At 45.3% G+C, this 25,460-nt stretch overlaps 1 protein-coding gene and 1 pseudogene across 2 annotated transcripts in view; both read left to right on the forward strand.

Annotated features, from left to right (window-relative positions):
* The window catches only part of PXN (paxillin), a 339,773-nt gene that overhangs the window by 207,474 nt on the left and 106,839 nt on the right, over nt 1–25,460 (forward strand). For both annotated transcript variants that reach the window (XM_085634086.1, XM_085634087.1), the window contains exon 5: nt 21,564–21,765. In XM_085634086.1, coding sequence (XP_085490212.1) covers nt 21,564–21,765 — 202 coding nt within the window. The remainder of the gene's footprint in view (nt 1–21,563; nt 21,766–25,460) is intronic.
* Nucleotides 3,679–3,998, forward strand: LOC146783528 (large ribosomal subunit protein eL42-like; annotated as a pseudogene).

Here is a 25,460-nt window from a genome sequence, read left to right on the forward strand (position 1 = left end):
CCCCATTGCTGTCACTCTGGAATGAGAGACCGAATGGAGTGAGTGGGGGCTGTGGAAGAACAACACATGCCACTATCACGCAATAATGAGGGGGCGTCTGAGGCTATAATGCAATGGGCCCAACTGCTAGGTATGTTCCAAGATGATCAGGATCAACCCACAGAGGCCGGGTCAGAAATGGGGAATTGAAGAGTTATTGAAATACTCCATTTGTTGTTTTGTTTCCTGAAGACCAAGTGGGCACCAATGTTACTGTGCGATGAACAGCTCAGTGCCTTGGTTCTATTTATTATTGTCTTGGAGTGACTTCAGACCTATGAATAATTCCACATGTTAATCTTTTATCTCACTGCATTGTATATGTCTTTACTATATGTCATACTCTGGATCCTTAACAGAGTTAACAACATGCACTGTAAGTTTTGCAGCGTGAATCATTCTGGATTCACTATGCTGTACATTATTCCGCCATCTAGTGGTTGGGTCCGGAATTGTAGTCTTTTTTTCTCTTTCTATTTTTTCGTGGCCCAGGTGGGCATCGACATACCACCATTTGGTCTCCTTGTTGTTGGCAAAAGAACTCAATAAAATACAGTTAAAAAATGTTTTGCAATTTTTATCACTATTTTTCCAATCTCGCAATCCCTGGTCTCCCTTTTCACGCGAGTATCTAGCCCGGGCCACCAAATATTAATTCTTATTCTTTCCTTCATTTAACTAATGCCTAAATGATCATAATGGGCCAGGTGCACTAGTTTGCCCCTCTCACACGCTGGAGGAATCGATTTCGTGCCCCTCCACAGCAATCCATGATGTTTAGAGTTCACTCCTCTCTTACCAAACCTTCAGGCATTCTGGATTTGTACTTTCTCATTCCTGCGACCCACTTTCAATCAGTTTGGTTAATAGTCCCAATTCTTTGTCCTTTAGCACATACTCTTTCCAATATATTTAACTTATTATGCCCTCTGTGACCTCGCAGACTCTAAACTCGTCCAACTCACATGCATCATCATCCACCCCACCTTCCTGCTCACTCACATTAGAGTCACCCAGCCTTGACAGACAATCTGCCACTTGATTTTCCACCCCCGAAATGTACTCCACCCGCAAATCAAACTCCTGTAAGGAAATCACCCATTTACAAATCCTGCTGGACACCGCATCCAGCCTTTTCTTTAGAAAAATCTCTCTAACGGGCTTATGATCCGACGTTACTTCAAAGTTAGTTGCCTACAAAAACGACTTAAGCTTTTGGATAGCCCAATATATGCAAAGGGTCTCCCTTTCTATAACGGAGTAACAGTGCTCCAGACCGTTCAAACTTCTTAAAATAAACTTGAGGCTCTTTTCATCACTACCTTCTCCCTGCTTCAACACCGCTCCTCCTCTAGCACTGCCATCCATGATTAAGATGGACTTATCCTTCGTACTAAAGCTTTGCAATGAAGGAGCATTCGACAAAGCTTCTTAAGTCCTCAAATTCTAGATTGGGGTGTCATATTGGAGCAAGATGGCCGCCGGCTGACCGCAGTGAGAGCTGCTGATGGGTTCTCTCCCCAAGATACATTGAGTGACCGGCATGCTGATACAGTCACACCTAACTGGCTAGTCGAGTGATACTCTGGTGGAACGGCAGCAGCGTCAAGCAGAGACTGCCGCTGCCCGCGTCCCACGCAGAGGGACATCAGCAGGGCAGCTCTCTAGTGGCCACCCATCGGAGCCTCCCCCCCCCATTCCATCTCTCACGAGAGGCCGCGCCTGGGGAGGGGAGGCCCCAATGGGCATTGCTGGGGGAGGCGGGCTACTGGGCTGGGCGGGGCCAGGCCCTATTTATGCCTCCCGCCCCCGTAGATCGCCCTCTGCTTCCTGTTACGCTCCTGGCCGCGCAAGATACAGCCTTGTACACCACGCGATCCGGGCATCGCAATTCTCGGCTTGAAAATAGTGGTGTTCCCGCCTCGTGCTATGGTCCTTGTATCGCGCTAGCACGTGGTCTTCGTGGCGAACGGTTGCGTGTTCGAGTGTTAACTGGAAGGCACCGTGCCACTACAAAGGGCGTAATTCGTATAAAACAGTCGGGGGTGGGGGGGAGAGACTCCGGCCGGTTCCAGGTGCACGGGCTGTCGAGCCCTTTGTGCGGCTGAGTTGGGCAACTTCGATCGAGCCCCTGGTTACCCCCTGCCATCTGGTGTCTCCAGCCTAGCCCTACAGCCCCCCCGTGCCCACGAAAGAGAACAAACAAACTTGGCGCCCATGTCCAGCGCTTTCGGCGGACGGAGCGAGTCCCCGCCACCCTAACCTGACAATACACACGGTGCAGTTGAGCCGCTATGCGCGCGTGTGGGTCCTGGGCCGGTTTGGGGAGCGGTTCATGCTTCGGGCGGTACGCGGGTGTGGGGAACAGAGGCCGGGCCCAGTGGCGTCACTAGGGTTGGTGTCACCCGTGCGGGTAACTCATGGTGTCACCCCCTCACGACTTACCGCATGGACCTCCTCCGCTCCGAGTCCGCCAGTGGACACAGTTGGCAAATAACGGGACCATACAGAATCCTTAGTAACGTTTGTAAATGTAGGTCGGGGCAATCACTACTGCTATGATTTAAAGCGCCAAGAAACTATACCGTCAGATCTCTCCTGCCCACCCTGAACGTTTCATTTGACCCTCAGTGCCCATGAAATCTCATGACACGTCCCTCACCAGACCCATCACACAGCCTGTCAGATATCCCTCATCAGACCCATCACACAGCCTGTCAGATCTACCTCTCAAGGCCCATCACACAGCCTGTCCGATATCCTTCACCAGACCCATCACACAGCCTGTCAGATCTCCCTCACCAGACCCATTACACACCGTGTCATCTCTCCCTCGTCAGATCCACCGCATAGCCCGTAAGATCCCGACTGCACCCCGTGCATCTTATTGGAGGCACCCTTACCTCTCCTGCACATCTCCCCGTGACCTCCCTTACAACATTCTTCGCACATCCTAGATCTCCCTTCAATTATGCCCATCAGTGACCTGACGTACATTCCTGTGAGAGCACACTCCCCAAATCCCAGGTATCTCACCGGATCACGTACGTGTCGTTAGATCTCATCTCACTCGATGCACTCTGTACACCACCATTCGTTTCCCTGGGATAAGGGACGGTTAACATGGCCTTTTTTGTAATCTTCAATTTATCTAATTGCTATACACTAATCTTTTAACTGTAACAAGGGCGCAACCCCTTAAAAGAAAAACTATGGTATGGGTGGGGTAAAGTTATATTTGGGGAAAATCATTAAACATTATAATACGTATGTGAAACATTAATGCATCATTACCCTACCTACCTCTCAGCCTGGAGACGTAGATTAAATAAACTGGGCGCTTGATTACAAAGTGCACGACTTCTAATACCCAAAAAAATATAGTCATGTCCAAACATCTGATTTGAAAAAAATTATGGTTCCAGTTTGTGATAATTAGGTCCACTCTGCAGGTCCTAATGCTCAGAGGCTAATGCATGTATCCCCTCCAGGGATCTGTGTCTAACTCCATGATCATGGGTTCGAGGTGTACTCAGCCATTCATCCTCCCGAGGTCGATATTACGAGGATAACTGAGTTGGGTAACAAACACCCGTCAGCTGTCCAGAGCGGCGTCTTCGGTCCGCTGCTGCTGGCAAGATGGCGAACGTCCCGACAACTCGCAGGGCAGGCATTCTGTAAGAAGTGCGGGGTACATCAGCCCCACAAAGTAACCCATACAAGAAGGGGGCGGATTCCCTCTGTGCCCAGGGACAGGGGCGATACGATCGTAAGGAGAGCGGGTATGGTGGTCAAACAAAGCCCATTTTCCAAGGCCAAGACTACGAAAAAGGCTATGTTAAGATTGGAACGCGCGGAGTCAAACTGCAGGTCCCAGAGGATGCTGGACATCAAAATATGTAAACACGTTACACTTGGGCAGAGACAAGAAGAGAAAGGGCCGAGTTAACCAGTTCTAAGCTCCATCTTCGTGATCCATGTGCGGGAGCGCCCAGGAACCCATATGTGATGAATGTGCGCTCTGTAATACATATGTTTTGCTCTTTTAAGTTACACTCTGTCATATGTGTAAACATGCGGGGCCGGGGCGGGCAGTAACAATAATAATATCATATTTAAATAGCAATTACTCTGACAGGCTTGCAGCTTCGAAGTGCTGCCATGTCTCGACAAACACACTCACCTGCTGAGTTGGTGTTGGTGGCACGTGGCAGACAGGGGTGGGGGGGCCTAGCCTTAAACCAGGTTCCGCTCCGGCTCTGTCCTGTCCTTAGAATAAAATTTAAATTATAGTGGCGACGTGAGAGACCTCCTCACCTCCCGAGTCCTCGGCGCCCCTCGTGATGCCAAGTCACGCGCACTTGGGGCCCAATGCGCATGCGGGATTCGGATTCCCGTATTCCAAAACATTAAAACAACATCGCCGACTGCACCCATCTAGTGACGACGTCACTGCCGAGGCGCGCAGACGCAGCGGAGGAGGAGACAGTGCGCGCTGCGCACAGAGGCACCTCCTCCTGCTCAATAGAATAGAAGTTAGGTTGCGTCGTCGTTGCGTTTCTGGTTTGTTCTGCAGTACTGCTCTGCAGTCTGCCCCACACCACATCGACCGGACCGGCCCTTTGGTGTCACCCCCCGTGAGGGTGTCACCCGGTGCGGTCCGCACCCCCAGCACCCCCATAGTGACGCCACTGGCCGGGCCCATGAGGTCGCGCCCGCCACTGCGACATCAGAGCATGTGAACACGATACCCAAGCCCCCGTGTCTCATGTGGTTATAAAGGTTCGAGCATCAGATGTGGCACCATGACCCCCCCCCCCCCCCCCCCCCCCCCCAATCGCAGTGTTGTGTGATGGAAGTTCGGCACCCACGCTAAGCGCTACTATGCCTCCTGGTCGAACTTTGCCAATGTTTAAAGAGACAGCACGCGGAGCACCCAGTGCCGTGATATTTGATCTTAATTTCGGTGCTCACGCTACGCGCTCCAAAACCTTCTGGTCGAATAGTTGCTATATAATATGCGGCATGCCACGCTCCCAGTGCCCGAATGCACGCTATATAGGCCCCCTGTGCCGGGATGTGTCATTCATATACGGCGCCCACATGATGATTGAGGCGCCAGGTAGGTTTTGGAGGACGCGTGATGCACGTGGGTCAGCGGTCTGCTGCTTTCGTGATGCATACTTTGTTGCTTTCTAATTCTGATCTAAGGTCCCCAGAGGCAACAGCGAGCCACGGGCGTTCATTGGGATGCGCACACAACGCAGACAGCTTACAGCAGTATAATATTGACTATGTTGCAGAAGGGGGTTAACTGCCAGATAGCGTATGATGCGGATTTTCCGCGCGGGGGGTTCCTAGCCTGAGGGCCTCCCTTGTTGAGATTCCTGCATGTGCTGCATCTGTTGGTTACACATACCCCCCCAAGTTAAGGTCCGAACAGGCTACTGTGAGCTACGAGTGTTTGCTGGCATGATCGTTGTGGGTTAACGCATAAGAATACCCGGGCTAACGACGTTTCTCTCTCTCCTAACAGATTGCCGGGGGGACAGCCTGCAAACTTAAGGAGCCTTCTGGGCAGTTCACTTGATCTCCCCGCACCTGAATGTGTAATGTAACTAGGCGCTACGCGAGCGCTCCAATCTTCTGGTCGTGTTCGCGCCATATAAAGCTACGCAGCATTGCTACTTAACTGCCGACCTTGGGGTAGGAAACCAGGGTTCGTGCCTGGGAGGCGCGTCCTTCTGTGATTTGGGTTAATGACTTATTCTCCCCGTGCCTGAATGTGTCGTTTTAATCGGTGCGCCGGCACAGCGCTTCAATACCTTTGGGGCGAGTTCGCGCTATAGATATGATGGCGCCGACTCCTGTCCCGCATGTCGCGCCGGTCGGGCGCAGCGTGGGGAGAGGCATCGTGGTTTGATGGTGCTGGCTCCTGTTTGGTGCGCGGGTGGGTTGGCAGACCGGGCTTTGGCCTTGGAGGGCCTGGGTTTCCCATGTTTAGCGCCCCAAATCTGTGTAAACTCATCCCCCACCCTCCCGGGCAGCCTTGCAGAGGCACCACCTTCTGCGCAGCACGATCTGCTTCCTGCGAGTGTGAGTTATATCGCAGCCAGTCATTGTTTAGTTTAATGTTATCCCGTAGGGGGAGGGTTTCAGTTGGGGAACAGTTACACCGTTTTACAGGCCGCAGAAATGCCAAGAGGACATTAGTACCCCATCCAGAAAGTGTATTCAAAGCAGTGAGAAGCATGCATCCAATCTTTGGTAATCACAGCTTCTCTCCTGCAAATTTTCTGTTTTACAACATTTTTTCATTCCCTTCTCGTCACGTTTGGGTGCAGGTGCGAGTAATTTCTACAATTAAGGGCAGGTTTACCCCATTCCAGTATTTTAGCTTCAGGCGTGTATTGTGATGCATCGGCGGGTACACAACTGGGAAAATGAGCTAAGGTCTGCCCCTTTTCTCCTGTGAAATACCATTTCTACCAGCAAATAGAAGAAGACATCAGTCCTAACGTAACGTAATCTTCCTTGTGGGGCGGCCAGGAATATTCAGACAATGTGGTGGGGCTCTCGCATAATTATACAGTGCCTGGCGGCCGATTTCTAACCTCTGCGGTTGCAATTTAGGCATGACCAGCATTGGGACGCACAATGGGTCTAGTTTTTACTAGTTTTAGCTTTGGCCGATGGTAGTTTTCGTTAGCCGGATTCGGAAGAGCTGATATTGCAGGACACTAGAGAGGCGGGTGTGTGTATGTCCATGTTGGGGAAGGGTTTCTTGTGATACAGGCAAGTTTGCATTGTGGTGCACCAGTACCAACTGCCTTCGGTATCGGCCCAGCATCATCGTGCATAGGCACGCACTTAATAGGAATAAAAACCCACATTTCGTATGTCCTTATGCAGTGTTGTTTGAGGGCTGTTGGTTTTATACAACTTCAAGTCATGAAAATGATAATTTTAGAGACTTTTATGGGCAAACCCCCTTTACGCAAAACGCAGCAACCAGTCTAATACCTACATGAGACTCCTGCGCCACTGGCAATACATCAGCTTTTCATGTGTACACATGTAGGGCTTCATCTTTGTGTTGACAGTTAAATTAAATTTTGCGGGGCAGTTGTCCCTGCACTGCACGGTCACAAAAGTCGTGAGGCCGCTCCACTCAGCCATGTCTCTGGAACCATGCAATGCCGTGGCTCATTTTGTATATCCTTGGGCCGGCCGCATATTCCTTAATCTCCAGCATGCTTTGCTGATTAAATGATTAAATGAATAAAGTCGCATGTTTTTAGCTCAAACAGAGCAACAGTTACTAATCGCAATGACATGGGTTCACACACACTGGAAGGCCCTTTACATAGGTTGTCTGGTATCTTTGTCCCAAAATCCAGCATTTATTAGGGTTATCCGGTACTAGGGGGGAATCTCTTTGGCAGTAGTTCCATGCCTGTAGGGACGAAGTGACGAAGTTATGTGTCTCAAGTGGTGCAACAGGATAAGGGAGGGTGTGTATATATATATATATGTATATGTATATGTATATATATATATATGTGTTATCGTGGTGGCAGGAGTACAAATATGTCAAAGGTTCAGCCTATAACCCAGTCTCAACCATAACGCAATGGTCAGCTTGTAGAAAGGTGTAACACGGAAATTGGTCTACCAGTGTTATTATTGCGAGTTCCACGCTTGAGTCAAGAGATGCGGCTGTCTTTCATCTTTGCCTTGCTATTCGAAAACAGCTGGTGTAATGTTTCTTTCAAATCACAGTCCTAGTGGCAGCTTAGTCTATACAGAAAAGTCAGCAGCCTGAGCTGTTTTGAGACCAGCTGAAGGCCTGGGTTTGTGTGTCATACATAACATCTTGAAGGTATTTATTATTGTGAGTTCCACGCTTAAGTCCAGAGATGCTGTTGCCTTTCATCTTTAGCCTTGCTATTCTGAAACAGCTGGGGTAATGTTTCTGCAAGTCAGTCATAGTGGCAGCTTAGTCTCTACAGGGAAGTCAGCAGCCTGAGCGTTTATGAGACATGTGGAAGGCCTGGGTTTGTGTGTCATACTACCGGCGTAGGCGGTACAGTAAGGGTACCCCTGTCCGGCACAGTAAGGGTGCCCGAGCCAAGGTCCGGGAGCCGAAGGAGGTTCTGGGAAGACCGCGACGGCGCCCCGTTAGTCCTTCGGGTGGTTGGGGGGCCTGACCAACCGGGGGTGTGCCATAACACGCTCCGCCCCCGTTAAAAGGGGCGGGAGTATTACACAGATCACGTGATCCAAAGGAGGATCTGAAAAATGTGCCGCACTGCCGGGCATCTACCCACCGTGCGTGCTGGCTCGCAAGGCGGGCGGAGCAGCGAGGGGCTGCTTGCCCTGGATCGCCCGTAAGATAACCCACTCTATCGTCATACTTATATGTATGAAATAAACCTGCAGCAGTTCTTCACCCATAACCAATGTGTCAGTGTAATCATTGGGTGATTTCTGTGCATACATGTTGAGTGGAGCGGATGACGGTGTGGTCACTATAAGCCAATTGCTTTTCACAGCTGAAGCGCTGCTTGGATCTCAATTGAGGGGAGTGCACGCCGGAGAAACGCCGACCGCAGAAGCGCGATGGCTCCCAAAACCACGAAGCCGAAGGAAGGAGCAACTGCAGGAGCTCCAGCGGGACGCGGCTTCGCACAACTCCGACACGGAGGAAAGAAAACAGAGGTTGGACTGAAGGCGCGGGACGGAGTATCGGATGGGCGGCATAAGCCACAAACAAACAATTCAGATGGTGCTTCGTGCCAGCCCTCCATTGCGGAGGTCTTTCTACCAGCCTCAGTTAGTGGCACGGTAGACGCTACAGGTCCCTGGTTAATGGAGGATGCCGGAGAGACCGAGCCTCCTCTGCTTCTGCCCCCGGAGATGCAATGTTGCCTCAATCACACCAACAGTCCGAACCGGAACTGGGAGCAGCGGTGGAAGGGGCTGACAATCGGGTCATACAAGAGGCATTACTAAGTGCTGCAGTCGCCGCTGGGAGCGATGTACCTGACCTGACTGGGTCTCTGCTTGGGATAGAACCTAAGGAACAAGGTAAAGACAACCAATTAACTTGAATCCCTGATGCTTCTGGGTTAATTTGGCCTCTGGGCGGGGGCGCTGGTTTAAAATCGGCTATAATGTGGTCTAAGCCTATTCTGGAGACAAGTCTTTCTCCCTAACTGACGACACCAACAACTTCATTTTTAGCGAGGGAAACTCTGCTGCCGAGACTTATTCTGGGGATTCTTCTTTTGCTCCAGAGGGGCAGAGAAATAAAATTCATGCTGAAGCAAGGCAAGAATCAGTCCTTCCAAATCAGATACAGCCACAGCCCGTAAATTAAAATGGGACTATTCTTCCACTAGTCAAGTATATGACTGATTGTACACGTGCTCTTGCCCAGGGGGGTCCAGCCAACTCTGTAAACTCTATAAACAAAATCACTGAAACTACTGATTCACCATCACTCGACCTGGTTGACTCCACCTTAAAACAGATGCAAGGGGAGGCGAGGCAGGAGAGTTGTAGGGCACACCAACGGGAGGGGTGGTAGGGGGAAGTGGGATGGCGGGCACAGTGAGGGGTAGGAGGGGCAACACTGCACTTGAGTATTTTGACAAAATGGGAAATTGAAAATGCTTGGTTGATATACAAAATTCAAACATATAATAAAGGTAATATCATGATCAGTAAATTACTCCTGTATAGTTAATGAGTATACAAATAATTTCAATGAATATATGTGGTCTGAATGACCAGGGTAAGAGACAAAGAGCAGCTGAAGTGTTAAAAAATCTTAAGGCTGATATTATATGTCTACAGGAGACTCACATTGAGGGCACTAGAGGGAGTATTATGGAACAACTGGGGTATAGGCTTCTTGTTAATACCAGACAGGAGGGTAGAACAAGAGGGTGGCTATTCTTTCACAGCGGGGGGATATCTTTCTTTAAGAGAAGCCAATCTGATAGGTGGGGTCGCTGGGCTATTGTTGAATGTACGTTTCAAGGGGTTACTTTTACTGTGTGCTCAATATATGGCTCAACTGGGGACGATCAGAGCTTTTTCAATTTTTGGATACTGAACTTACATTCTGGCCAACCCCCATTATATTGTGTGGTGATTTTAATCTTAATGGTCTGGGTGGACTTTGTGGGGAAGCGGGTCACAATTATTCGGGCCGAAAGAGAAAGGTTTTTAATGCTCTTAATAATTTAGTGCAGAATAACGGTCTTACTGATGTGTGGATGCACTTGAGGCCTACGGACCCGGGAAGTACTTTTCACAAATTAGTTGTTCGATTAGATTATTTCTTTGCCTCACACCAGGTACTTGTAAACTGCAAAATAGAGAAACATCCAAGGGTTATTTCAGACCATAATCCCCTAATACTAGCAGTAACTTTTACACGGGTAGAGAGATTAGAGCGGACTTGGTCATTTGATAGAAAACTTTTAAAGGATCAAGAATATGTGGCACATATGAATAACTGGATAAAGGGGTTTGGGGATATTATTAGGGGGAGCACAAGTTTGGGGGTTGTATGGAATGCGTTTAAGGCTGGGGTGAGGGGGGAGACGTTAAGTTTTAGTCTGCATCGGCAAAAGAAAGAGGCACAGCAAGAGAGAATGCGGTACTAAAATTTAATGGAAGTGGAAGAGGAGCTTACAGCAGCCCTGACATTAGGTGTCTCCTCAGACAATATACAACTAAAGCTAGCAAATGCCAAGGCGGAGATTGGAGAAATCACCGCAGCCAAGGCAGCGGAGAGATTCCTGGGTAAGAAGGAGCTATGCTATGAGTATAGCGAACGAGTTGGTCATGTCTTGGCAGCACGACTGAGAAAAAAAACAGCGGCAGGAGAGCTCCTCGAAATCTTAGACGTTAGTGGAAACCTAGTTAGGAATACTCCAGAAATGTGATAAGTATTTCGACAAGGCTATGAAAAATTATACTGTAAGGAACAACGAGGGGAGGAGAGTCTGATTTTAGAGTATTTGAGGGATATACCTATACAGTGCATACCCTCTGAAGACATGGAACTTTGACCATGGATGAGGTTTATGGTATAATTAGTAGCCTCCCTTCTGGTAAGGCAGTCGGCCCAGACCAGATCCCATTTGAATTTTATAAAACTTTTCTTAATGTAATTGGGCCAGATTTAGTAAATACTGTTCGACAAGCTCAGCAGGGGAACTCGGTTCCCGAGTCCTGGGGTGGGGCAGTTAATAAAATTTTTCTAAAAAAGGATAAGCCACCTAGAGAGCCAGGCTCTTATAGACCAATCGCGCTAATGAATAGTGATACTAAAATACTTTCTAAGGCTTTGGCGTCTCGTTTGAATTACGTTATCGGGAAAGTGATTCACCCAGAAATAAACCTGTGTTGGCGCGGGAGGGGAACAACTGACCATACACGTAGGGTCATAACATTGTTTGACGCTGCTGAGGTCTCAGGAGATCCTATGGCTCTAATACTGCTAGATGCCGAGAAACCATTTGATAGGGTCTCCTGGGACTTCCTGTGGATGGTTTTGAAATGGTATGGTTTCTGTAACTCCTTTCTTGGAGCGATACATGCTTTGTACAAAGCACCTATAGCACAACTAAGACTGAATGGGGGGGCTTACTGCACCAATAACAATCGCACTGGGCACTAGGCAGGGCTGTCCCTGTTCGCTTCTGTTATTTGCATTATACATCGACCCTTTGATGCGGAAAATGGTTGCTAATAATGTAATTAAACCAATGAGATTCCACAGGTTAGAAACTAACATTTTAACCTACGCGGATGATGTCTCAGTGGTAACCCCCGATCCTTGCACAGCATTGGCTGCAATAGAGAAGGAAGCTCAGGTATTTGGATTAATTTCGGGCTAAGCACTGAATCGACAGAAGATGCAGGTAGTAAAGAATGGGAAGGTGGAATTGGAGGACTCCCGGGTCACTGATGCAGCAACATACTTGGGCATCTCCATTACATCTAACCTGGAACAGCTGGTAGAAAGAAATATGACCCCAGTAATTCAGAAGACTAAAAAAGATTTTGATAGGATACATAACCTCCACTTGTCCATTGTAGGCCGGTGCAATGTGATAAAGTTGGTCTTTTTACCCAAAGTGCTGTACTTCGTTAGGGCTATCCCGCTTGAATTTGAGAAACAGTGGTTTTTAACCTTGGAGAATATCCTGAATAGGTTTATCTGGGCACATGGGAAAACAAGGAGAGCCTTAAGGTACGTGACGCTACCACGGGAAAGGGGAGGTTGGGCGGTCCCAGATTTTAGAATGTATTATTGGGCTGCTGCTTTTCAATATATGCGGGGTCTACTAGGCGGGACCATCGAAGACCCATGGATAAAAGCAGGTCTCCCAGATGTTTACAAACTATTATTAGGGGAGGAAGCACAGAACTGCCTATTGAAATATAGTGAACCTAGTTATTATTAAAAAACAAGATTTAAAACATTAAATGCAGTTTTTAAGATCTGGTCTGCATTTAAAAGAAAAACTGGATTAGGCAGAATTAATTTTTATACCCCAATGTATAGAAACACTGTTTCCTGGAATTTTCTCGGATGGTGTAATGTTAGAGTGGGAGAGGCACGGGTTACAGAAAGTGGGTGATCTCACTGGGCCTGAGGGAATTCGAACGTTTGGAGAGATTCAGGCCAAATTTGGACTGGATACTAGCATTTTTTTTAAATATCTTCAAGTACGGAGTTTTTTGGAAAGTAAAAAAAGGGATTGACTGGCTTCAATGAAGTTAAAACAATTGAGGCTGTAAGAGACATGTAGAAATATACCATTAGGGGAATTTACTCCGAATTATCCATTCTAAAACAGGACGATATAGAGAAGCATGGGCAAAAATGGGCGGATAAACTTAATATAAATTAAGAGATATTTTCTGAGTCGTTATCTCTAGGACAGACCATTTTGTACTCAGCAGGGCTGCAAACCCAATATTTTAAAACAACATTTTCATTGTATTATATGCTGGCTAAGATAGCACAGTGGGGGGACAAGAAGGGACTAGTTGCCCTCGCTGTAATAGAACTGAAGCAGATATAATTCATATGTTCTCATCCTGCCCACAACATGAAACATTAGCAAAGGCAACTGGGAAATTCCTGGACCAAAGTTTAAATTTAAAATTAGCATTAACTCCTGAATTAATTCTTTTGGGGTTTAATGGTGAGAACATGCAAGATCAGTCTCATTATTTTATCTTTCTGGCTATGTTCGTGATGAGAATCTGTATTGCCTCTGCGTGGCTTGATAAGATGGCTTCATTTCAGCAATGGCTTGCTAGGCTTCTCTCCATCTTTAATTTAGAAAAAGGAATATTCGAGAGAAAGGGTTGAAATGGAAGAAAGCTTGGCAGGCGTATTTGGGAACCAATTTATAGATGGAAGGAAAAATGGTTTTAGAATGAACCTATTTCTCTTTTCTTGGGATTCTTTTCTTTTTTCCCTTTCTTATAAAAGACTGGGTAAATTGGCCGGTAGCATAAATCAACTTGGATTTCCTTTTTATTATTCTTTCCCCTCCCGTATGTAAAAAAGATGATTGAGAATTCCTGATGTATTAATGTGTAATTGTTATTATTGTGTTGCAAATAAAAAAAATGGGAACAAAGTCCTCAAATTCCAATCCAAACTGTGTAGACGATGTAAACTTCACTCAATTATTTAGTATTTTCCTCATATTGTATAAACGACCACCAAATGAAGGAATACACATATTGTAGTAATCAGCCATCTCCAAACATGTGATCAAATCCTCTTTACTCTCTGGAAGAGCTAACTTGCTTATAGTGTCTTCCACCTTATCATTGGGCTTCACTCCATCCTCTGATAATCTATGTCTCAAATACTCATTGTCTTTACAGTTCAGTGTGTGTTGTTCTCCTGTAGTGTGAGACACCTTTTCCTAAACTTTTCATGCACCAACCTCAACAGAACATCCTGTTCCTCCTGTGTGGTTCCGAACACAAGCGTATCATCCTGGTAGATTTTAACACCCGCCAAATCACCCAACACGTTTTCCATAGCCACCTGAAGAGCTGAGGCCGCTGAGATCAAACCAGAAAGCATCCTTGTGAATGTATGCACGCAAATTGGAGTGATGAAAGCCTTAAGCTCAGTAGATCACCTCTCCAACTTGATATAGGGATCTCAGATCTAACGTGGAGAACACCATAGCACCTTCTAACTGCCGCAACATATCCGTTATATTGGGAAGAAGATGCTTTTGTTTAACCCTCTGAAGGCCACACAAAACCTAATTTTACCCGAAGCCTTACCAGCCAAAACCACTGGTGACACACATTCCAAAGCTATTACTTCCTCAATAATGCCATCGTTCTTCAGTCTGTCCCATGGAAACTGGAACTCCTCGGCCCGTACGTGTCACTGGTGATGCATCGCCTTTCAACACAATCTCATGTGCATAGTCAGTTAAGCATCCCAACTTGTCACTAAATACATCGTTAAATTCCCAATCCCAAATATCCTTCTGTTCAGATCGACCCTCCTGAACTACACCAACTTTAAACTAACTTTATATCTCACTAGGATAAACAGGCAGCTTCCTCCACAAGATAATTGGAGATGAGCTAACCAGATCCAACATCACTTCTAAATCTCCCTGGTGAAACTAGCTGATTATACTATCCTCTTTGCAAGAGACATACATTTTGCCTGCCGCAATGGGTCCTTTGTACTCTAATTCATCCAAGAAATAACCCACCAATTTGATATGTTGGCCCTCATGCGCTAGCAGTTTGATGTCCGGCTTATATAACTTAACCATGTTAGCCAAATTTTCTCCATAAAATACTCTCAGAACCAGTGAGATTTTTACTCCTGAATCGAACAACATTCTTACTACTCTGGACTGCTTGTCCTGCGACTCTGTACCTGTAGGACTATCTGCAGATCATCATATTCACCTTTTCCACCCTCATCCTTCACCTCTACCTCTAACCCAGTGGTTTTTACTCTGAGATCTACAATTCTTTTTGCATAGTGGTCTTTGCTCCCACATGCCTTGCACACAGCTCCCCATGCTGAACACTTTTTATCATTCTCCATGTGCCCGACCAATCCACATCTGAAACATTTCCCTGCAAAAGAATGTTCTTCACTGTACCTACACTATGGATGTGTTCCTTCCATGCATTTATTCTCTCTTCTTATCACGCCCAGACACCCAAGGGAATGCTGTCGTTTTTGCCAGAGTTCTTCCCATACTTTCTCTGTTACAACCCAACATAAGCTTATCGCTAATTCGCTGCTCTAATGCCCTCTCAAAGTTACAAGCTAATGCCAGTTTACATAAATCTGTCACATAGCTCTCTACCGATTCCTATGATCTTTGGTCTCGCTTTCCAAAATGATAATCCTCATTTGTCCACATTTGTAAAGCGCGACCACTCACCCGTAAGGGTTTCTAGGCGCTGGGGGCCGTCGGGAAGATTAAGCAAGCTATTGCCCAGAGTCACATGGTGCTGGGCTAAACTGCCGCCAGCGCTGGGGATCGAACCGTGATCCCCAGATTCCGGAGTCAGTCGCCCTGGCCGCGGCGCCAATGATCTTTCTAGGATTCTGCTAACCTGAAGCAAAACATGTTTGTCCAACTTTTTAATGCAGATATTAAACTCATTCAGGCCTTCCGCTTCAACATCCTTCAAGTCTGGAAGGTGTTTACACACATCTTGATCCTCAGGCCCCAAACAGTGCAGAAGAAAAAAGGTCTTTATTTCAGCACTTAAAGATGTGCCATACACCCTGCATAGTGTGCACATTTCAATACTGGTTACCTAGGTATATATTATATTAAAAATATATTTAAAAAAATTGTGGTGGTGCAATGTTCTGCATTATTAACCCGATCAACACACACACACTCCCCGTTCCTTCCTTGTAATTACTTAAATCCACACAGCCATTTAAAAAACAAGTCACTTCCATGACCGCCGGTATCCAATTCGGCACCCATGTCTAGCTGTAGTTGTACAACTCACCGATACCCAAATTGATACCCCAGTTGCTTTCAGCAGTACCCAGTTCGGCACCTGAGCATCCCACTCTTACTTGAACACAAAAGCTCAAAACAAACTCTCCTTTGTTGCAGGGATTCTGCACATATACAGAACTACGCGCAGGAAACCAGGACCTCGGTGTATAGTGGTGTACCAAAAACCCACCTTAGTGCCCGGAACCCCTATCCGACTAGCTATAGTGTCTCATTCGTTCTCCGTACTACTGCGAAGCTACCAATGATTAGACATCCTAGAACAAGTAATTCACTCTCTCAGTAATCTCAGGAGCAAGAACACTCTTTCGCCAACTTACTCATACTTGTCCACAACATAAGTAATCAGAGACGCAGTATAGTTCAAATGTTTATTTTAACAAACGTGCTCTATAGTGCAGTACACGAACCAATACTAGCAGCAAAATGCATAAACTCAGTATAGTGAGCATTGTTACAATTCCATAAAATATGAACGGGGAGATCATTTTATAAAGCTAGTGGAAAAAAAGGCCTAATGTGCCTTGCCACCCTCCCCGTGCTAGGAACTAGTTTATAAAAACTAAAGAAGACCTCTGGGCTTTGTCAGGGGGACCCCATTCCTCCAGGTTTAGATGCAAAGATTTACATCTCAGGACAAACACAGCTCTTCTCCTCTGAAAGGTTTTCTTTGAGTGTCTTAACATGCCTACCATGCAATATTAAAAGCACCGGATTTTCAGTAGTGAACCTGTGGCAGTATTATGTCTAACATGCGTGGGACTGACCAACAGCAGATTAACGGAGCATATTGTTTTTTTTACCTTGAACACACTGTTCAGACACAGCCTCAGAGTACAGCAATAGAAATGAAAGGTAGGAGGTTCTCATGTGAGCGACATGGGAGACTGTGAGAACTCGCCTCCTGAATTTAACATGGGCAGTAACGCTGCTAGAGAGCGCAGTGGAGGTTACAATAGTGCGGCAAGCACTGCGTCCATTTCTGGAGGTGACAGCAACTGATACTTTCATTACAGTTGAAACCGCTGACACTCGAGTGGCTCCCCCTGACAGACTATATGACATAGTTCTTTTAATTGAAGGTGACGTACAGCGTGTCATTAAAGGGATTTTTTGGGGGGAAATCTGACCTTCTTACGATGTTTTATTAGCAGAGACGGAATGGCCACCACCATTTGTTCTTGCTGCTCCTAAAGGGGAGGATGTGATGCTTTTGAGTTTTTCACGTAATGGCTCCAAGGAGCATGCACAGTCCTTTGCGGAAGAGTGGGATTTGGTGCGACCGGCTCTGTACCATACGCATGTGGGATGGGATAAAGACTCCCCACCCCATGAGATACCATTGCGGTCTATGCCTCAGCCGCAACCCCAATATCTCCTCCGACGGGAAGCAAAAGCTCCAGTTTCTGAGATTCTAACACAACTAGAGTATAAAGGAGTGATTGAGACATGTGTGTCACCAATGAATAACCCTCTTTTTACCATTACCAAACCCAATGGGTCTTACCGCATAGTTTTGGATTATCGACATTTGAACTCTCATTGTCGTACTTTTGCGGTGCCGAATACCCATAGTTCTGCTCTTGTAGACAGTCTTGTTCGTAAAAAATATAAAACTACACTTTACATTGCCAATTACTTTTTTTTAGTCACAATCTGTCGCCGACATGCAGTCAATGGACCGCCTTTACAGTCGGTGGTAAACAAAAACAATTTCGGCGTTTAGCTATGGGCTATAAAAACAGCCCAGATGTTTCCGTAGCACGTGTAGTCTCTTTGTTAGCATAGACCCAGATGCGTACTCGTACGTTGATGATATTTATCTCATGGACGACGAATTATGGCCGAATCTCTGCAGAGTCGAACGCATCATTGTTTTGTTTGCGGACTACGATTACAAATTCAACTTTTCAAAATCACACATTGCAGAGTACACGGTGTTGTTCTTGGGTTATGAGCTCAATAACGAAGGTAGAGGCTTGGCCCCTCACTTTCTGGAGAAATGCGCACGTTTGAGATCCCCCGACAACACTGAAAAAACTACAATCATTGCTGGGATTTCTAAACTTCGGTCGTACTTCCATTCGCGAATATGCCCAGTGTATCAAGCCTCTTTATACCTTGATACAACCAACCTTTTCAAAAGCCTGCTGGCTTTCGGAACATTCAGCTATCCTGCAATCTTTGCAATCTGATCTTCTTGCATCTAAACACTTGTTAACACGTGATAACGCAAACATGGTTATAAGAGTTGTACCAGGAGCTGTGGGTTTCATTTACTTGACATTTAATGAAGGTGACACAGTACCTATTGCTTATAAGTCTTTACAGCTGTGCAGATGGCGATCCTGAATGAACGCGCACTAGCACAGGGAAAACGCATTCTAGTGGTAACACCGTACCCTGCACTTGAAGCAGTGACAAAGGCAAGTGTACCAAACTCCAAGACTTTACATCCTCGTTGGATACAGTGGGCTACTTCTTTGATGTTGCCGGATGTCATCTTTGACTCCGCGCTCCAGACACAGGAGTTCTTGCAGTATGAATTTGTTCATCCTCCTCCTCTGTCTATGCACCTACTAGAGGAGTACAATAGTATCATTTACACCGATGGTTCAGCGCAACCGGCCACCGTTTCTAAGCATGCGTATTCCGCAGCCTGTGCAATTGTGGCAGGTACCATGGTGAACGGTGAGTTCAAGTCCAGTGTTGTGCATACACAAGAACTAGGAGACTGTACCGCCCAATTGGCCGAGCTACGCGCTTTGGTGCTTGCACTAGAGTTTGCCGAGCCTAATGTGAATACTCTAATTGTAAGTGATTCTTATTACTGAGCTCAAGCTTTCAATGACAACTTATTCTTTTGGTCACAGAATGACTATCGTGATTTCAAAGGCAGCACAATTAAGCATGCTTTGGGTTCGAGTGGCAGATCTTAAACAACATGTCCACTCACACGTTATACATACTCTTGGCCATCAATGTGTTTGGCACACATGCTGTCGGCAATAGCTTGGCTGATGAAGCGGGCAAGTCTGCAGTAGCCACATGTCTAGTTGCAGCAGTTACAAGATCCATGACATGGCAGTCAAGCTTATACTAACTTATGTTAACTTAGCAATTTACGCAGTGAATCCATAACCTCACTACACCTTTATGAATGTTTGTTCCACCTAAGAAGAGTTCAGTGCACGTTGTCGCAATTCGAGTGATCAGTCAGCCGGGGAAGCAGTAAGTCAGGTTATCATACAGCAGAAGAAGCTCCCCCGAGCGCCACAGCATCACTGCATAAATACTGAGGAGATTCTTTGTGGCAACCAGTAAATACCTAGGGTCTTTCGTCCAACATGTCCAGGGTCAATAAGGCAAGCTGTGACATACAGTTCAACCCCTGATTGATCTTAGTCCCATGACGCCCAGCCAATCAGATAACACCTTCTTCCTCCGGTAGCAGGAGAGATCAAGACCCTCATTGGCAGAGATGCAAGCCTAGAGTGCATCCAATACCCAATCACTTACCAATCACTTACCTCCCTGAAGCACCACATCATAGAGCCTGCACCTCGCTCCGATTGAAAGAGGGACTGTGTGTCCCACAACTCTTTCAGGAGTATCAGCAATCTTATGTCGTTGCTGCCTCAAGGAGAATAAGCGCTGCGCTCAGGGGCAGCGTCACAGAACAGATGTTGGTTTTGCGCTGCACTCGAACATCCCTATATTACGTTGGTGAGTAAATTGGTAAAATGTTCCACTCATGATAATAGATCATTCTCCCTGCACCCTCATTTAATCACTGCCGCAACCACCACCGCTGCATCCACCGCAAAATCGCTGGAGATCGCCATTCAGCAAAATTTCAATCTCCTCCTTCTGGCACCGCTAATACCCAAACGAGGTGTTGAGGCGTTCTTGGTCCAGTGTAATCTAGCTCCTTACCAATGTAGAAAAGTTCTGTATTTCAAAGGCTTACAAACTGATTTATTTAAGATTTACAGTGTAACACCTCCTCTACCTACCAGCTCCGTGGGTCTCCTCTCAACTGTCGACCCATGGAACCTGTAGTCCCATAGAACCCTCTTAGCCCAACATTCCAAGATACCACAACCATGATAATTTAAAGCATTCTTTACATCAAAATCTGCTACACTCTGCCTTACGTCTAGAGCTGTCGACCTTGAAGCTGGGGTACCGGTTTCGAGTCTCTGCAACGACGCTCAACATCCTGTGATTCTGGGCAAATCACTTAATCTCCCCAAGCCTAACAAAAATGAATGTGTCCTCATGTAACGAAACTGGTGCGCATGTAAAGCGCTCTGATACCCGATGATTTGAGTCGCGCTATATATATATATATATATATATATATATATATATATATATATATATTTTTTTTTTAAAGAGCGAGAAGCAACCCCAAAAGGTTTCCAGTCTCATTCCTCCTAGGCCAAGGCTTCTGCAACAGTATTGGTGAGGGGTGTGCCAGTAATGCTTTACGACCACTCCATCCAAAGCTTTTCTAAAAGATAGATCTATACCCAGGGAAAGGTCTGTGATGCGGTTTGCTCTTCATTTTGGTTGAGCCTCCGTGCCTGTTTTAACATACTTCAAGGCACCATTGTGCAATGGGATTTTGCCTTGGTGCATAAATGTTAACCCCGTATGCTCATTTATTACGGCTTAATGGCCATTCAGCAACTCAGTAGGAGGCTTTAATGTTCATCGAGATGCCAGATTATTTTGAAAAACAGTAAGGTGCTCTGTATAACTTGCGGGCAAGTTTGTAATTTTATTAAGCCCCCTTCTACATGCTTGGCACTGCCAAGGTTGCTCAGACAATGGCTTCCTTTGGCTATAGTACTTTACTATGAGTAGGGTTCTTCAATGGCTAAAGTTGACAGGCAGAAGGGTAGCATGGGAGAGCAATTCAGAGTGTTTGAGCTCAGGCTGCTGAAAAAATCTCCTAAACTTTTTTTAAATAACCCTCTATCCAAAGGAAACCTGGATTCACAACCTATAAAACCAGATATTTTCTAGTTGGCAACTGAGACCAAAATGTAAATCCCAGTGTCTGGATCATGGGTCAGCTGGTCAGGAAACAAAATAACACAAGGGTACTTAATTTCCACAGTGCAGAGCCGTTTGTTCTCACCATTCCAGAGATGCAAAAAGAGAGAGAGGCAGGATAAAGTCTAAAAATGGCATGCCAAGTGAATTAGGATCCTGAAGAAGAGGTAGACGTTGAATGTGAACAAAGAGAGTATGTGGCCCCAGAGGTCAGATTTCTAAAAAGTATAGCAGGGAGCGAAGCTGATTCTGCAAGACTCAAAATTGGGTTAGTTCAAGGGCAAAAGATGATTTTTAGGATGGATTATTTGATATTTTGTTGTACATAGTTTCTCCAGTGCAGGTTTTATACTCTAATATATTTTGTTCCTCTATTTATAGATGATGTCTGCCGGAGTCCTCCACAATCAGCTGCTGGCACAGTGCCACACCACAATATTACAGACAGTGCACATCTCACTGGAGTCAAAAACTCTATGGCAAAGGAAAAACCAAAGCGGAATGGAGGACGTGGTATTGAGGATGTACGGCCAAGCGTGGAGAGCCTCCTGGATGAGTTGGAGAGCTCTGTTCCAAGCCCAGTGTGAGTACCAGGAGTCAATCTTTATTATGCAGGTTCTCAGGAATGGGAGTTAAGCTCAGCCCACTGTGAGTAATGGAAAGCACCTCTGGTGTAAAGCCACCTATGGATGTTCCCCGGACTAGTATAACTATTATTATAGATGTTCAATACAAGGGGCATAGTCCTGAGCTTTAATACGAGCCCAGGGGAAGTTCTAGAGTGAGGCCGTTTTGGAAAACAAGGCACCTCACTAGTTCCATCCTAGTGTGGCCTATGTGTTTTTGTACAATATATTAAATGGTCTGCAAAGATTGTGCACAGACCAACAATCCCCTCAGTATTCTGAAAAAATTAGTGACGTTTGGGAGTATCATAAAAGTGGATCCCTGGAGAACAAAGCAGGATCAGTTGAAATCCCTTTGGGCAATCCACAGAGAACCAGATGGATCTGAGGGGAGGATCCATGCAAAAGCTGGGATTTGCAAAGCCAAACCGAATTCATCCCAATTCAAAAGAGATCCAACTGAACAGCCTGACCGCATAAATAAGGATTTCTGGTAGATCGAAATAAATGACATAGATGAAATCTGTGCAGAGCTGTAAGTAATCAAGCAGCTCCATATAGAATAATATAACTAGTGGTGGCCTTAGAGAGCAAGGGAGGCAAGCACTATATTGTGCCATTCATCAGGCCTCAAAAAATCATAAAAATATTACCAGACCTGCAGGTCTAGTGACTTAAAAAATCTACTCGACCTAGCTGAACTGCTGTTGACCCATAAACTGGTTTAAAATTATGTTATCCGGGGCAAATATTTTATTCACAAAGATGCCATTTTCTTCTTTATCACATATGAGAGCCTCTTCAAATACGCAAGTTCACCATGTCTGCTGTTCAAAAAACTCTTCTGTTTGATTTAATAGACTAAACCTTTGCAACATATATAATAGAAATCTAGCCACATAGAGGATACACATGACTCCTGACTTGCCTCTTAGTTCATTAACAGCATTGTCATCAGGAAGGGGGCAGGGATGTTTCTCAAATCATGTTTAAAAACTATCCCTTTTAATAAACACATAACTAAAGCATGAAGTGGTAGCACACTGTCATTTACAATCGGCACATTTTCCATTGAAGTAGCCCCAAAATTTCCTGCTGACATGCGATTTTACTGAGAAAACTATTCAGTGTACAAATAATAATGTTGGGAAATCCAGTTTCTCCAAATATTAACACCAAGTAATGTTATGATTTGTTTTGCTCTTATTTAAATCTTTGTTTGCGTCACACTTCTGAATTACACAAAAAAATTACTTTCGTAATTCCTGATATGTTTAGAAATATTTATACTAATAATTTTCCAGCTATTTAAATTTTGTGTTAGAAAAAAAACCTGACATCCTACAGACTTTTATTTCACTGTTATTGTTGGACAGCTCACTTGACAAAATCCTCTAACTGAAGTAAGAGAAAAGTAAACACCGTTTTCCAGGTTAACATAAGCAGCAAATAGTAAAAGTACATACTGACATTTGACCTCTGTCCTTGAACAGACAGCAAATGGGTAAAAAAAAAAATAATAATAAATGCAACTTTATTGCTCAATTACTTTCTGAATGAAGAACAAAACACCTGTTCCTTTCTAGCTCAAGTTAACTCACCAGATTGGACCAGTAGGTCCTAAAAATAGCTTGACATTGATCAAATCTGACTCAGATTAGCCAGTGGGTGAGTAGATTGGGGCCTGATCATTTAATATGAAAATAAATGTAATATAGTATCTACATTAAGAAAAGATATATCAGTGCCTTAGGTTTGCATGAGAGTAAACCTTTCCCCTCTTAGAGTAGGAAACAATAGGGTTCTCCCTCTGTGTTCCAGTATTTAAGGCATTCCTGGAGGGCCTAAAGGACATTGTACCATCATGTGTCCATACTTGGGAATTAAATGTGGTTTGTTCAAGATTCATGAGCTCTCCACTTGAGCCAGTGTGCAAATATGCTACCAGGGAGTTTCCTTGGAAAGTCAACTTCCTGGTGGCATTAAGAAGAGTCCATGAACTACACACACTTGTAATACAATGGGTTGTTCCATTCAACAAATCCATAAGACTACAGTAGCATTAAAGACACCCCCAAGATTCGCACTTATGATTGTCACATTCTTTCGTGTTAATCAAACAGTAAAATTGAGAACACTCTTTAAGACATAGGGGCATGGCCACATTGCAGGGGATCCCTAGGTATAACTTAACCAGTTCTTACCAAACACAGGCTAGTGAAAAACTACATTGTACACTAAGGGCGCACTCCCCCAGACCAGAGGAAATCTTCGATTACAAGACTTAAATTAGGCAGCACCTTTAAGTTCTGCATGCATGTTTAATATGCATTGCTATATTAATTCAAACTTGCAAGCTGACATTCAGGTGGACACAAGTAGTGATTACAGATCTATTTGCAACTGCATAAGTTTCACACCCAGTTCCTCTAAGGAGGAAAGATGCTACTTGGTAAATTTCAGTGAGGTCTTTCTTTTTGGTCTTGAAGGAGTTCTTGATTACGGCTTTGTGTGGATGCTCTAAAATGATCTACAGCTTACTGGACATAGAAGTGGAATATTTCTGCCATTTTGAGATACAGGTTGAAAACCTAGGCCAACAAAAGTGTATTTTATTGCAAATTCAAGCACTAAGGCCAATCATGGAGAGGTGCAGCTCCATTTTTGTTCCTTACATCATGCATGTTTCTAGAGCAGTCTCCAAAGTCAAACCAGTTCAAATTGACCAATGTGTGTATTGCCCTCTGATGTGTCCCAAAAAAGCCAAAGTTGTCAACTGCCACCAACACAGAGGAAAATGGTGATTTTCTCTGGGCACCTACTCCGAACAAATGGACAGACCCAGCAAACAGTTAGGAGAACCAGAATGTTGGCCCTGAACAGCAGGGAAGTTCAGGTATCCATGTCTACCCTAGACAATAGACGCTTGTGGAAGTATCATCTTGTGCACATATTCACACAGTATCCCAAAGAACACCACTATTCACCAATATTACTGTGAAAAATATAATCTTAAGCATATTCAACACATATGGTGCTGGAAGCGTCGCTGATCTGACCTCACTGGAGCCATATACTGCTCACTCTGGTTCACTTACATTGATTCCCTTTTTTGTGCCCTTGGACGCTTAGCCAGAGGAGCATTTACAGCCTTTACAAACGTCTCCAAGATTGGTGTCGACACCTACTTCTGAGTACCTCTTAAGGAAATGTAAAATATCTCAAACATCCCCTTGATGTTCAACAGTTTCATCAAGGGGGTAAAAAAAAGTCTCCTTCTAAAAAAAAAAAAGATTTCTCCAATCTCCGTCAAGATCCATATCACCTTCCACAGTCTCAGATGGCACTATATTGTATACGTTCAACACAAAATGGGGCCTCTATCAGAATAGTGACCTAGGTGCACAAAGAAGTGTGACTATCTCACAAAATGTGAAGGACTGGTCTCACACACCACCGGGTGTCATGCTTCATCATTGACCAGTCCTCGCCCTCCAGAAACTCGGTTTGGTGGAGGGCGGGCGGGCATACACCTGACGACAGGGATGCACTTCTAAACTAAGTGGGGGCCCGTGGGAAGTGAGTGAGATTTAAAAACCATTATAGTTACCAAAGTAATTTTAATGTGACAGGCAGCTATATGGTGCTAAAA

This window comes from Triturus cristatus, chromosome 11, assembly GCF_964204655.1.
Source record: "Triturus cristatus chromosome 11, aTriCri1.1, whole genome shotgun sequence".
NCBI classification, from domain to species: domain Eukaryota; kingdom Metazoa; phylum Chordata; class Amphibia; order Caudata; family Salamandridae; genus Triturus; species Triturus cristatus.